Source organism: Uranotaenia lowii, chromosome 1 (genome assembly GCF_029784155.1).
Source record: "Uranotaenia lowii strain MFRU-FL chromosome 1, ASM2978415v1, whole genome shotgun sequence".
Taxonomy (NCBI): Eukaryota; Metazoa; Arthropoda; class Insecta; order Diptera; family Culicidae; genus Uranotaenia; species Uranotaenia lowii.
In genome coordinates this window covers 173,498,599-173,512,982 of record NC_073691.1, presented here as the reverse complement: position 1 = coordinate 173,512,982, position 14,384 = coordinate 173,498,599, and the positions used below count along the sequence as shown (strand labels likewise).

General features: G+C 40.0%; 2 protein-coding genes across 2 annotated transcripts in view; one reads left to right on the top strand and one right to left on the bottom strand.

Annotated features, from left to right (window-relative positions):
* LOC129738155 (uncharacterized) overlaps positions 1 to 9,335 on the top strand; it is a 70,620-nt gene extending 61,285 nt beyond the window's left edge. The window contains exons 5-10 of the mRNA XM_055729340.1: positions 3,764 to 4,725; positions 4,798 to 5,105; positions 5,628 to 6,660; positions 6,729 to 6,852; positions 6,935 to 7,086; positions 7,152 to 9,335. Of these exons, the coding sequence (XP_055585315.1) occupies positions 3,764 to 4,725; positions 4,798 to 5,105; positions 5,628 to 6,660; positions 6,729 to 6,852; positions 6,935 to 7,086; positions 7,152 to 7,376 (2,804 nt within the window). The 3' untranslated portion in view covers positions 7,377 to 9,335. The remainder of the gene's footprint in view (positions 1 to 3,763; positions 4,726 to 4,797; positions 5,106 to 5,627; positions 6,661 to 6,728; positions 6,853 to 6,934; positions 7,087 to 7,151) is intronic.
* A 274-nt stretch (positions 9,336 to 9,609) lies between these two features.
* LOC129756011 (exonuclease 1) lies at positions 9,610 to 12,514 on the bottom strand. The gene is made up of 3 exons (XM_055752794.1): positions 10,894 to 12,514; positions 9,799 to 10,832; positions 9,610 to 9,742 (listed from the first exon to the last, which is right to left on the bottom strand). The coding sequence occupies exons 1-3, from the start codon at positions 12,349 to 12,351 to the stop codon at positions 9,727 to 9,729; spliced, it is 2,508 nt and encodes an 835-aa protein (XP_055608769.1). The 5' UTR covers positions 12,352 to 12,514; the 3' UTR covers positions 9,610 to 9,726.
* Positions 12,515 to 14,384: the final 1,870 nt, after the last annotated feature.

Here is a 14,384-nt window from a genome sequence, read left to right as displayed (position 1 = left end):
TAAAGTTATTATTTTGAACTTCAGAACTTTAAGCTTTTTATTCTAATACCTGGACGAATCTTTATATAGAAGATGGTTTTATCTTTAACTTTGATCACTGGGAGGCTTGAAAAAAAAACATTCTTCTTTTTATCAAATAAAATTCGATTATTCACAATTGAATAAATTTTTTAAAAAATTCCCTTATCGAAAATTCACATTTCTAATCGTGATATTTTTTTTTTCAAATTGAAGATACAACACCGGGTTTTTTAAATCAATCCTTCCATTGAAAATGGAGAAAAGAAATGTAAAACAAGATGAAATCTGGTGTGATATTTTATGTATTCTATATCTGTACATTAATTTTTATGTCCGAAGCTTGATTCGAAATTTTGATTTGCATTCTTTTTCTGGTGCTTCGGAAATATTGATTTCAAATTTAAACTGCTTAAAATTTATTTTCAAGCAAATTAATTTCTAGTTCAGAATAAGGAACATCATTTAGAATGATTCATCAATGACTTACCGGAAACAACATTGATTTGAAACATTCATTTTGATTCGTTTTGATTGATTTATTTTTAGTAAAATTTAATATTTTTTTTGTTGGAGTGATAATTATAAGTAAGAAAGGGTTTAGAAATCAATTAACTTATTTCTTGTGTATTTTTGGTATTGTTATTATTTTTGGATAAATTTGAATTTCGAAAATCCCCCCATGGACGGATCCTTCGCACGGGCCTGCTACCAAGATACTGGAAGCACTCCACTTTCTCAACTTGTTGCCCAGCTACTATGAAACTGGAGGGATTTCCTGTGTTGATCGCCATCGACTTGGTCTTTCCGACATTGGCTTTGAGACCTGCTGCCTTGGAGCTTTCGGTGAGGTCGTCGAATTTGCTCTGCATATTCGGTTGCGTTTGGGCGAGCAAAACAATATCGTCTGCCAGGTCAAGGTCGTTCAGTTGCTCCTTTGTTGAACGATTCCAATGCAATCCTCGGTTCGGTGCACAGTCAGAATCTCATCCATTATTTACGATTAGAAAAAGTAGCGGTGATAAGATACATCCCTATCTCACTCCAGCAGTCACCGGGATTGGTTCGGACAAGACACCGTCGTGCAAGACCTTGCACGAAAGTGCCTCGTACTGTGCTTCGATGAGATGAACTAGTTTCTCTGGTACTCCTCTTCGCCTTGGAGCCGCCCAGATGTTTTCATGGTTAAGTCGGTCGAATGCTTTTTCGAAATCAACGAACACCAGCAAAAGAGAGTCCTGGAATTCGTTGATTTGTCCCAGTATGATTCGTAGCGTTGTGATGTGGTCCACACATGATCGCCTGGATCTGAATCCAGCTTGTTGCCGTCGGAGTGTGGCGTCGATTTTCTCCTGGATCCTGTTCAGGATCACTTTGCAGAGTACTTTGAGGTTTGTAAAGATCAACGTTATGCCTCGCCAGCTACCGCACTCTGTCAGGTCTCCTTTCTTCGGGACCTTTACGAGGATACCCTGCATCCAGTCGGCCGGGAATGTTGCAGTATCCCAAATGTCAGCGAAAAGACGGTGCAACATTTGTGCTGACAAGGCAGGATCGACTTTCAGCATTTCAGCAGGGATGCAATCGATCCCAGGTGCTTTGTTGGATTTCTTTGCCGCTTCTATTTCAGCCAGCGAGGGCGTATCCGAGTTGACGCCATTAATGTGACTTACTGTTGGCGCTTCAAGCTGCGGGTTCTGTTGGCCATCGCTATTCGTGACTCGGAAGAGTTGTTTGAAGTGCTCAGTCCATGGTTTGAGCTGGTCAATAACTGATCTGCTCGCTCTTTCAGTGGCATTCTTTCATTAGTCCTTGCACCACTGAGGCGGCGATAAATGTCATAAAGAAATCGGATATCTCCATTGGCGGCGGCTCTCCCTCCCTCTTCGGCTAGGGAGTTTGTCCAGGCTCTCTTGTCTCGTCTACAAGCTCGTTTAACTGCCTTTTCCAGTTCCGACTTTCGCTTTTCTCCGATCATCAACCATCCTCCAAGTTTCATCCGACATCCATTCACTTTTTCTTCCACAAACTTTACCGAGAGTACCAATGGCTCGTTACGATAAAGGCATTCCTGATTCCACACCACTGTTCTTCGACTGTTCCTTTTGTTGGCAATTCCGAAGCTCGGGATTCTAGCTGTTCAACGTATGCCCTTTTCACCTCTTGATTCTCCAACCGGCGGACGTCGTATCGACACTCGAATTTCTCCTGGCGCCGTTGGACACGCGCAACTCTCAGTCGTATCTCGCCAAGGACGAGGTGATGGTCAAATGCAATGTCTGCGCTTCGTTTTTTGCGGACATTAAGAAGGCTCCTCCTTTTTGGGCTGATGCAGATGTGGTCAATTTGATTTTCTGTTTGACCATCTCGGGATACCCAAGGATACCCTCGCTGGCTTATTTGCTGGTCGATAGAGGAAGAGCGATCCACCGATCACCATGTTGTTATTGCCACAAAATTCTACAAACAGCTCTCCGTTTTCGCTCATCTATCCTAGGCCATGGCGCCCCATGATGCGCTCAAGGTCTTGATTGTCGGAGCCAATCTCTGCGTTGAAGTCGCCCAAATGGATTTGAATGTCACCCTTCGGAGTTTTCTCTACCACGCTGTTCAGTTGACTGTAAAACTGCTCTTTCTCCTGCAAATCGGCAACGTCAGTTGGCGCATAACACTGGACCATTGAAAGGTTTCTAACCCGTGTTCTAAATCTGGCTACGATTATTCTTTCGTTTATCGGTTCTCATCTAATGAGGGCCACATGGGCCTGCGGGCTCAACAGGAAACCAACTCCTCGTTCCCGAGTAATGTATTCTGCTTGTATGCAAGAGTAAAGCAGTACTTGCTCGAACTGTGTCTTGTGTTCTCCAGTGTTAGGCCAACGGACTTCGTTCAGTTCCAGAATTTCAAGCTTGAGGCAGCTAGCTTCTCTAGCAAGTTGAGCCAGCTTGCCTTTTTGGGCAAGGGTTAAAACGTTCCAAGTTCTAATTCGTGTCCGTATTTTCACGCTAAAAGTCGTCGCCAAAGTTCCAGGTCATTTCTTACGGATTCCGTAACAATTTTAAAAATCGGGAGCAGTAGGTTGTTAGCCTGAGGTCCCTATCCCGCGATGGGGCTGCTATCTTGGACTTAGCTGATGGGAGCCACATTTCATAAAATTCAGCCGCTCGCTGCGAGACAGACGCTGTTTGAGCCGCCCCGGAGCCGGAGAATAGACGCTCGGTTGTTGTTGTACGTCGCCCCTGACCTGGGGAACAGACAGATGCGGCCTCCTTCTCAATCTGCATGCGATCAAAGCATCCACCGGGGTTGGGTACCTGATCTTCGCTTCGGTTACTCGCATCCCAGCCTACGGGAGTTGTGAATAGAAGGTGATATGACCACTATGGTGTCTCGAGTTGCACATTATCCACCATGCATTTGCCTCCCAAAGCGTAAGATATGAGGCAAATCCAATCGGGTAATCAAGATGGAAAATCTGCTCGATCATCTTTGCAATATGATTCCAGACCGGACACCGTCAAACGCTTTCGCAAATTCAATAGATATTGAATCCATTTGGAAAACTTTTTCAGGACTATTACTCAGGATGCTAATGTAGCCAACTCGTAACCGTAGACTGTTTTTTCACGAACCCATGCTGGAACTCCAAGATTAGATGTTTTACTCTAAAAAATTTTGAAATTCAATTCAAAATTGAGATTTTGATAAAATACTATGTATTTATAATTTTGTTTCTTTTGTGCAGATCCTGTTTCACAAATCTCGCTTACACGGTCCGGAAGTTTCCTATCGGCTGCCGGTATCACGTCGGCCGGGCCTGTTGGTGTAACACCGGCCAGCAGCACTCGACCGTATCATCACCACAGCCAGTCAGCACAACCACAGCAAGGCTCGTCCTCCTCCTCCCATCGGAAAGGTAGTTTTGATGGGAACAACGGTGGTGCGAGTGATGATTCTATGCACGAAAAATATTTCAAATCGGTTGAAAACACTCCGATCTCGAGGAGACGGCACACTACCACATCATCGACGAAAACGTCTTCCATGGCACAGCCGCCACCGCCATCACACCAGAAACATTCGAGCGATTCGAGTCCCCAGAGCCCCATCAGTCCGCAGCAACAGCAACAACAGAAGGTTCCACGTCCTTCCGCCTTGGCCGTTGAGGTCTCGCCAAGTTACAACAAATCTAGTCATAAAAGTAATGATTCCGAACTCTTCAACCTGGACATCATGAGTAAGCCAGAAAAGTATTTGGATAAGATGAAAATCGACAAAGGTAAAGTGTCCCCAAGTTCAGTTTCAATGGGAACTGGCAGTGGAGGAGTCGGTCAAACGACAAGTAGTCTTCATAAAACATCTTCATCGAGTGGAAAGCTTTCTTCTAGTCAAAACGAAATGAATGCTGCAGTTGGGCAGAAGCCCGGCTCCAACAACAGCAAGGAACAATTCTCCTTGAATCTCAACAAACCAAATTTAGATCGACACAACAAAGAAATGCAACAACGACAGCAAACGCTGGAAAAGAAAGCGGGCACTGGATCGTCGCAAACTGTGGCTTCCAACAATTCTGCTTCGCTCAACAAACAGGTCCCAGCAGTACAGCAGACCCATGAGCGGAAGAAGGCTAAAAACGCTAATACCCAAAGCTACGATTTTGACTATGACAATGGCAACACCTCACCACTGTACTGCAATTGGGATAAGGTGAGAAAAATATTTATGAAAATATGTACTTATAAGAAAATTATCCAAAAACTTACTTAATTGTTTTTGTAGGAAAAGCTCGAACATCTTCTTCCGCTGCAACATTACATCCTGGAGCAGGCCAAGCTTTCCGGATGCTACGGGTTCGGAGATTTCCTGGACTCGGATTCGTTCCACTCGGACAGCCAATCGGAGCACTCATTCTCCGGCCATGAACCAGACAACGAAGACTCCGATCACTCGGATGGCCATGGAGACTATCTGGCGCACTATCCTTACGAGGAGTACGGAGCGTTCCGGAAAGACGAAGGCGAAGGTGGTGGTGTTTCGTACTACAACATCGATTTCAACTTTGGGGATCGAGAGGAGAAGGAAGATATGTAAGTATTTTTATTGACATAATATTGAAATATTGAAAGTAAGGAGAAGCTTGAGGTATTGCGATAAAATCAAGGATGTTGGGGGATCAATGTTTCGAACTTCGTTAAATCTAAATATGTTTAGGCGCAGTTTTTTTTAAATGAGTAAACCGTATTTTTTTTTACCACGTAGGAAGGATGGAAAATCACGTTAAGCTTTAAAGGATCATTTAACAAAAAAGGAGTCTCTACATTCTGATAGTTAGTTAAAAATGCTAAAGTTTAATAACAAACGTTCTTATTACAAAATTAAATCTCGAGACTGCAATAAATAAATAACATTGGGGTAAAATTGGTAAAATCTGTTCTGTTGTTCCTGAGATATGAGGTGCAAGACCGTCGTTCCCACTTTTTTCTGAGCTCATGGCTAAGTGTAACTATATTAGGTTTAACGTCTTTGAATATTGATGTGGTATCGCGAACTTAAACTCATGTATATCATCAATCTAAACGTGTACTAAAATGAGCCATTTACATTTGCAGTTCCGAAGAAGTTACGGCCAAGTTGGAAAGTATACAGGACCAAATCTATAGTCCGGTTAAGAATCACCCGCCGCTGCACAAATTCTCCCCGTTCCATGCCGCCAAACAGAGTCTGGAAAGCTCGGGGTTCGGGTCGGATTCCGTGGATCGGGGTGCATCGGCTGACAGTAGTCAAGCCAGTTCCCATGGGCAGAACAAGACGGCTGTATCCAAGGCAAACCTGTTGCAACGCTTCCAGGAGAATTTGATGGCCCACAGTATGATGGGAACAGTTGGCGGCCCGACCGATAAGATAGCGGAGATGGCACTGCTGAAGGAGTGCGATATCGAGAAATTCGCCCAGGATAATCTGAACTTGCACTCGAAGGGTATTTTCCGAAAGAAGTCTTCTATACAGGACATGTTGAGCTGGACCCCTAATGCCATAAGTCGACCAATGCTTTCGCTGGCGAGAGACAAGGCGGGCAAGAAGATGGCAACGGAGTTGTTCAAACTGGTTCAAATCTATATGGGTGATCGCAAGGCTCGGGTAGGAATGAGTCTAAATTCGGTGGCAATCGATATCATCACAATGGCAATGGGCCAGGCCCAACTCAGAGATGAATTGTACATTCAAATGTGCCGTCAAACGACGGAAAATCCTAGCAGAGATTCGCTCATTCGTGGTTGGGAACTGATCGCGATTTGCTTGTCGTTCGTTCCTCCTTCACCAACCTTCCAACCGGCTCTATTGGGTTATATAAACAGGCATCGGGATCCTTCGTTCGCTACCAGTTTTCCAGAAGTAGGTAAATGGCCGATACATGTACAGATTTCGCACTATGCCACGATAGCCTGTCGAAGGCTGGATCGAATCGGTAGTTCTGGTCGAAAGCAGGCCAAAAAGCCAGGTGAAGATGACATCAATCAGGCACGGGAACAGATATTCCGGGACAGTATGTTCGGAAATACGCTATCTGAAGTTATGGATCTTCAGAAGGACAAGTTCCCGGATCGACAGCTGCCTTGGATACAAACGACGCTTTCCGAGCAGGTTTGGCAGATTTTTCAATCATCTTTGATCGTTGTTTCAAATTATTATTACTATTATTGTTTTTGAAGGTACTACTACTGAATGGCAAACAAACTGAGGGAATATTTCGTGTACCAGCTGATGTTGATGAAGTCAGTCTTCTGAAAAACCGTATCGATCGGTGGGAGTTCCCAGAAAATAAAGGAACTATGGGTGAGTGCACCATTGTTGAAATCATAACAATACAAAGCTATTAGTATTATAAAATATTTTCCCTGATAAACCTTACCAACAGATGCCCATGCACCTGCTAGTCTACTAAAGTTGTGGTACCGAGAGCTGTACGATCCACTTATCCCGGATGAGCTGTACGATGAATGTGTGGCCACGGAAGATCCCGTAGAAGTGGCTGCCATAGTAGAAAAGTTACCCAAAATCAATCGACTAGTAAGTTAAACTATCACTCGCAACAATATACCTACTAACTGCAATAATCAACTTTGATTTCACAGGTCCTCACCTATTTGGTCCACTTCCTACAGCAGTTTTCCCTGCCGGACGTAGTAGCAAACACGAAAATGGACTCGTCCAATCTGGCCATGGTGTTTGCGCCGAATCTGCTCCGCTGCCAGTCCCAGGATCCGAAGGTGATACTAGAAAACGCTCGCAAGGAGATGGCCTTCATGCGCACACTGATACAGCACATGGACACAAAGGCTGTGGCGTATCTGGTTTGATTTTCTCGAATGGTGCTGAAGCAGCCGTATTTTATTTTTGTTTCTCGAATTGTAAAGTGAGTTCACAATCAAATCCGGCTTAATGCCACTGAAGGTTAGGTTGTTCGAGGGAATGAGCTAAGAGCAAAACAGCTGAACCTTTGAATCAAAATTCTGCCGGATCACACCAAAGTCAAATTGTACAGAATTTATTTAGTTTTCTTTAAGAATAGGGTTTTCAATTGTTTTTTAAAGTTGTTACATTTTAAGTTGGTATTTACGAGGGGGTTACAAGTTCTGTATCTAACCGTGTAATTATATACTATCGGGGTAAGCAACAAAGTCGAATTTAAAAAAAAAAAAGATCTCAACCGCGAATACTCCATCACCGTACTAGCTAGTGACGAAATAAAAAAAGCTTGAATGCGCAATTCAGTTCAGGATTTCAAATGTTACAAGACTGCCGAACAAACAACACGTTTCCGATCGTCGCTTCCGGTTAAATGAGAAATTGGCTGACCCCCATGTTTCGAATGTAAAGCCACAATCTCAAAAGGATTTCACAAATTTTTCGACTAAGTTACCTTATGTGAGTCATTATTTTATCCAGATTAAACTATGTATATGTGGTTTCAAATCATTTATGTCCACGAGTTGAGTTCAAACGAAAAAAATATCCTACCCTTTTATGATAGAAACAAGAAAAAAATTGATAAACTACAAACAATAAGTAAAATATTTATTACTTTTATCACACACACACACACATAGTCAGAGAGTAGCTTCGCTTTGAATTTTGCGCCATAAGATGGTTGAAGTTTTTCGAAACCGGACGAAATATATTAAAATACCGAATACACAAAACAGGAACGCTAGCCGCAAACCGATAACATAAAACACTTGTTCAATTTTGGAAGTTTACAATAGAAAATTTGGCAAAACGGCAGCTTTTTTACAAAATTCTACAATAATGGTTCAATAATAAATTGAAGTTATCTTTCATTTTATTTCGTCACTGTCATTTAAATCCTAAACTCAATTAGTACTCTTCTTCCGTGTTAGGTTTTTTTTCACTTTTACAATCTGATGAGATGAGCTTCAGTTTCTAGGGTCTTCCTATTAAATCTCTTTCTCCATTGTCACTTCTTTACAAAAAAACAAACTTTCATCAAAACTACCGAGTTAAACCGATGTAATTTAAAAAAGAGTAAACAAATTTGAACAGTTTAGAACAGTTCCAAACAATAAGCCCAAATGCGTTGAAGCAGTTCAGTTTGTTAATTGACTATAAAGGGTATATTTGTTCAACAGTAACTAATGAACTTCTGCTTATCATAGCATCAAATCAAGAGGAAGCAAATACGATTTATTAAAATGTGATGAATAGTTTAACCTGAGAAACAAGAACGGAAAGAGGGATAATAGGGAGCTGTGAATGTTGTTTCGTTTAAAGTGAGAATAAAATAGTACCAGTTAGAAATTGCCATTGACAGGACAATGTGTAGAAATGCTTTAGAGAGCACAGTAATATACGCGCAATTATATCTAACTGACACAATCAGTCACTAAACCATTCGGAAGATCAATAGAGCGAAAAAACAAATTTGAACACAAGAGTGTTTTATTGATTCATAAAATTCTATAACTGCATTAAAAAAGCTGCTTACTGACAAGAAGTAATATCTGCTGGGAAGCAAATATGGCAATTGCGCGTTACACTTAAAAATCCTTAAAGCGAGAAAATTCAGTCCAAATTTCAGAAAACTAAACCTATCAATCGAATAAAAACAACCAACATATAGTACTGGCAGAGGGCAAATGAACATAGTGTAAGAAATCAAATAAGGGGATGACAAAAATTAGGAAACAGTCGTAAATTATTATTATCTGAGATATATAATATATTAAAAAGATTACGAGGGCGTAAATGATGTGAACACAATAAAGTCATAAAGTAAAAGCAAGAAAATATTAACTAAACTAGAGTTGATTCCATCAGTTGTTCAATATGGAAATGAAAAGAAAAATCCCGAACTCAAAGCAGATCCTCATGGATTTTTTTGTAAAACTTTAAGTGTTTAAACATTTTGTGTCATCTGTGATTTTTTTAATTGACAAAGGATTGGATTGGAAGGGAAGGGGCATGATTGAGGTAAGGATTGGACATATTGAAATCCCTATCTGGTACAAATTGCACCTTTTTGTGTTCGGTAATGCTGAATGAATTTATTGAATAAATATAATTGCACTTTCTTTTAATTGATGCAACACAATTTTCTAGACTTCATAGTTTTATTCAAAAATTTCAGCTTACTCCTTTTAATATCAACAAAAAAAATGCAACACATGATAATGGAATGCCTAAGTAGTATCACTTGAGTTGCATCCTGCAATAAAAAAAAAAACGTTACCTTACATTTTTCTTAACATTTCAAACACTTACTTTTTCTGGAATCCAAACATCGACAGTTTGCTTTGCGTTGGACCAATATCGGCGGATTTCTTATTTTTCGACAAACCCAGCCGTCGACAGGAGGCGGAGGCGGTACATTTCGGTAGCTTCTGTTGTGGTTGAGTGGCAGTGGCTTTGAGCAGTGGTTGTTCTCTCGAGTGACCCTGACGAGTAAATTCACTTTCGATATTTTTCCCCGTTCCGTTGTCCGGCATACTATCTTCATCAATCTCGATAACATCATCTTGTAAAGAAGTAGTTGATGACCCCACAGGACTAGTTTCTTTGTGTCCTTGTGTTTCAAAGTTGTCTGTCAAATCCAGGGACTTTGTCCCTAACTGCGACGATTCTTTTCTTGCAAACAACTGTAATCGGGAGGATTTGCTTTTTTTATTTGATTCCGTGCCGTTCTCTAAATTCGTCGTTTCGTTTTCTTTCTGTGATGAACTGAAACCGCCTTCTGGTTCATCAACAAATCCGCTGTCCACCGGCTCAACGGCACTTTCTTTTTTGCTCGGAGGCGGAGGTGAACAAACTTCGTCGTTTTGTTGCGGGTTGTGGTGGAATAATTGCTTTTTAGGTGTTTTATCACCTCTGTGATGCAGTTTCGCCTCTGGTGACAACAAGTATACAGTGGTGGCGTCTGGGTCGTTGCTTTCATTGAGTTTGGTAGAATCCAATGCTTTGTTATCGATTGCTTCTGTAGAAGAAACGGCGTCATCTAGTGATTTGTTAGCAGAATGAGATGAAGATGAACTGAAAAAGCGACTTATAACTTTTTGACCGTCTTTTGAAACTATTGTCCGTTTGAAGCGACTCAATTTATCAAATTTGCCAGAACCTCCCAAATTGGTAGTCTGTGTAGTTTGCAACGGTTTACTCGAGTTGAATTCATTCCTCTTAACGGGACTTACGTTATTAAGAAGCGAGGTATTGTCAGAAGTAAGCTTAGTTGGAGAAAGCAGTGCATTCCTTTCTCCGGTAGTTCGACGATTGCCATTCGAGCTGATGCTGGTGGAAGTAATCTGTAAATTTAAAAAAAGTTAAGCCTTTTAATCTTATAACGTACAGAGATAAACTTCCTACCTGAAAAGGATTTCTACGTGATTGGGATTTCAATGGGCTTCTCTCTAAGCATTCCATATCGTTAAGTAATTGGAAATCGACTGAATTGATTGAACTTAGCTGCTGCTGCCCCTGATTAGCAAGCGTAAGACACAGTTTTTTCAACGGTGGCTGATCCGTTTGTTTTATACCATAAGCTTGGAGCACGTCGTCTATCGATTCATCTCGCTCAGTCGTTTCAAATTCGGGATTAGGAGCCGGTCGCTTGGGTTCTTGTAAAGTAAAAATATTTCTAATAGCAAGATCTTCACGTACGTCCGGTTTCACCTGAGATCTATGCTTTTGTTGGTAATTTGGTTTCCATATGCTCGGGTGTTTAGTGATTGCGGATTGATTCCAACTGCTCGTTTGTCCTCCGGTTGGTCGACAACTTTGATTGTCGGGGTGCCAATTGTCGAGTTTCTTTAGCGAGAAAGGATTTACGTTTCCCAAAGCCAGGTCCATTGCCATTTCCTCATCGATGAAAGAACCTGCATTACTGCAGTATTCCAAATCGGTTCCCAGCTCTTCGGGATCGTTGAGACGAGTCTGTTTTCGTTCGGTCGGGTCGTAGACGATCATGTGTTTGAAAGTTGCATCTGCTTTCAAAAATTCGATCTTATATTCCTCTGAAACGACAAGATTCCGCATATTGAGATATGCTGGAATTTTGGCCAAAGCCCGTTTGATATCTGTTTCCTCTGTTGTAAGTACAAATTTTCGAGCTTTAGCTAATCCAATTCCAGGAAGCGAATCTAAATAGTCACAGCCAGATAAAATACACATATACCGAAATTTGTCGAATGTATATTTCTGTTCCTTACATCCCATGGCCAAATGAAGTTTATCCGAACGGATAAGCAAACCTGTTCCGGTCAAATCCAATTTGAACAAAACTTGACTGCATCCAAACAACATGAGATCAGAATCCTCCGTTATTACAGTCTGAGCAATCCCTTTTTTGTTCAGATAGGCCAGCTGAGCATCAGCCTCATACGGGGCCACTACACAATCCACATTGCGTTTGCGGCATTCCTGGATTAGCTGCAATGCCATCTCGTGCGTTATATCCACGCAACGCCTTAGGAAACTTCTGGCCTCTTCAGTTCTTCCTTCTCTCAGTAATTCGGCAGCTCTTTTGCGAGAGCTGTCCCTTGATTCTCGTCTTTTGGCCTCTGTCATAGCCTTAGCTGGCAAATGTCTTCCATCAAACACCAGGATCGGTTTGATATCGTGCGATAGTAGAACGTTCACGTATTTTAGGCAATACTGAATGTGCAAGTCGGTAGGTTCACCCCGAACCAGTTTGTCCGCACAGCTAAAGGCACCCTTGTGCAACCAACAGTAGCTATCGATTGCAACGCATTGACCCCTGAGATCTCGGAGGTGACATTTGCTGGAAGCTTTCTCCAAGAATGGTATCAATCCAGTGATCCCCATCTTGGGGAAATTTTAAACTTCTTCTAACGATGTAGAAATCAAACGATATTATACCTACTGACACTGGTTTAATATTTCTGAGAATACTATAAACATTTTACTGATCAAATTCAGGATAAACGTATTTCTCTTCACATTTCTTCAGAAAAGTTCAATGGAAGTGAATTAGCAGCCTTGTTCGGAAAGGCGCAACCAGTTAATCGAAATTCATCTCAAATTCCAAACAACACTGCGATATGGAGAGTTTATTCAAACAACAATGATCATCTTCAAAAAACAATATCAAAAATGCTTAGTTTTTGGCAAATTTGGCTTCATTTGTAAACATTTTCTTCGAACTTTTAACTCGGAATTAATTTTATTTTCGTCCATTTGAAATAAAAGGTACCAAAAAATGTAAACAAATTTCTTTAGGAGATGTGAGCAGTATTCAATCTTTGGTTTTGCGCGCACTCTCAGTGCTGCCAAAAACACTCATTACCGTCTATTACCGTCAGTAATTGCCCGATCTTTTCCTCTCAGAAGATTCGTCCTCGAGTGACCCGAGTGACAACACAAAATCGGGTTATTACTGTTAACTTCATGTTTTTATAACGGTGAACCTGTTTGATTCTGATGCAACCGAAAAAATGAACCGAACTCATCCGAACTAGAAAGATACAGGTGTTTAAAAACAGCTTTTTTTTCTTTGTTTTTCCAATCTAACTCGTTTCAGTCTGAACATTTTTATAAAGGGTGTTCGACAAAACTGTTCAATTTTAGGTGACTCAAAACTCTTTCAAACATACTTTGCTTGAATAAGCTCGGCCTGAAAAGATATAGTTAAAAAACTGAAAATTTAGAATAAAAAATATTTTTTTATTTTGAACCCTTCTAACTTTTTTGGGTTAGCTTCTACGAAGTTGACGTCTTCAACAAAATTGCTATATTTTTACAATCTTAAAACTTGCCAAATACATATTTGCTCTAAAATGAAAATTACAAAAGATAATTTTTCTATCTCATTGCTAAGAGATTGAATCATTTTTTCAAAAGCTCACTTTAAAGTGCTTTAAATGTAGGTAAAATGTCCCGAAGACACTATTGGGGTCGGGCGCACTGGATTTTGACAGCTGAACAGAGTGAAGGAAAATGTAAACAAATGATGCATGGAAACAACACTTTTAAAAGTGAAATTTTGAAACACTTGCCGAATTTTCACAAAAACTGATGTAAGGGAAAGTTCGGAAAACTATTCAAGATTCTTTTTTTGCTTTTTTTATTTTTCTCAATGTATTCTCAGGGTGAGTATTATGCGGTTGAAGTCAGTGCTTTCAAATGGTATTAAAAAACAAGCTTTTTTAAATAGTGATTTTATCAATGAAAAATTATCATTTTTCAATTTTTTCCAACTTTATATTCTTAAAAAATGTTCGAAAAATCACATATTAGCGAGTTTTGGTTGTGTTAGGTCGTCAAGGTATGGTAAATTGGCTTGAAAGTTGACTATTTTTTTTTTGGTTTTCTTTGTTATTTTTGGATTGATTCAGTTGAAAATATACACAAAGGTAAGTGAATTAATACAAAAATCAGCATTCATTATGAAAAATTTATTATTACTTTAATATTCAACTATACTTTACTCAAAAAATGTACTTTTCATGTCTAAATGATTAAATAATTTAAAAACCATAATATCAACAAATCTTAGACATGTTAGTTATTCATACTTGATGTCAAATTAAAAAAGAACCTCATTTTAAAAGCAATTTAATATTAAACCGATAATTTGATTTTTTTTAAAATTGTTTGCCGAACATATTGTGAGGCTTTATTAAATTGATTACCAGATGTGAATCATGTGATGAAGTATCGTTCTTAAATAATTGTATGTTTAATCGCTGAACTTTTTTTTCCATTCATTCCTTATAACTATTTTAACTTTTTCTAAACTTATTAAGTGTTCGGAAAAAAGATCATTTTTACATTATTTAAATAACCAAATTGTAACCGAATGAACTTAGTAAATAGACACCACAAACTGTAGCCTTCCA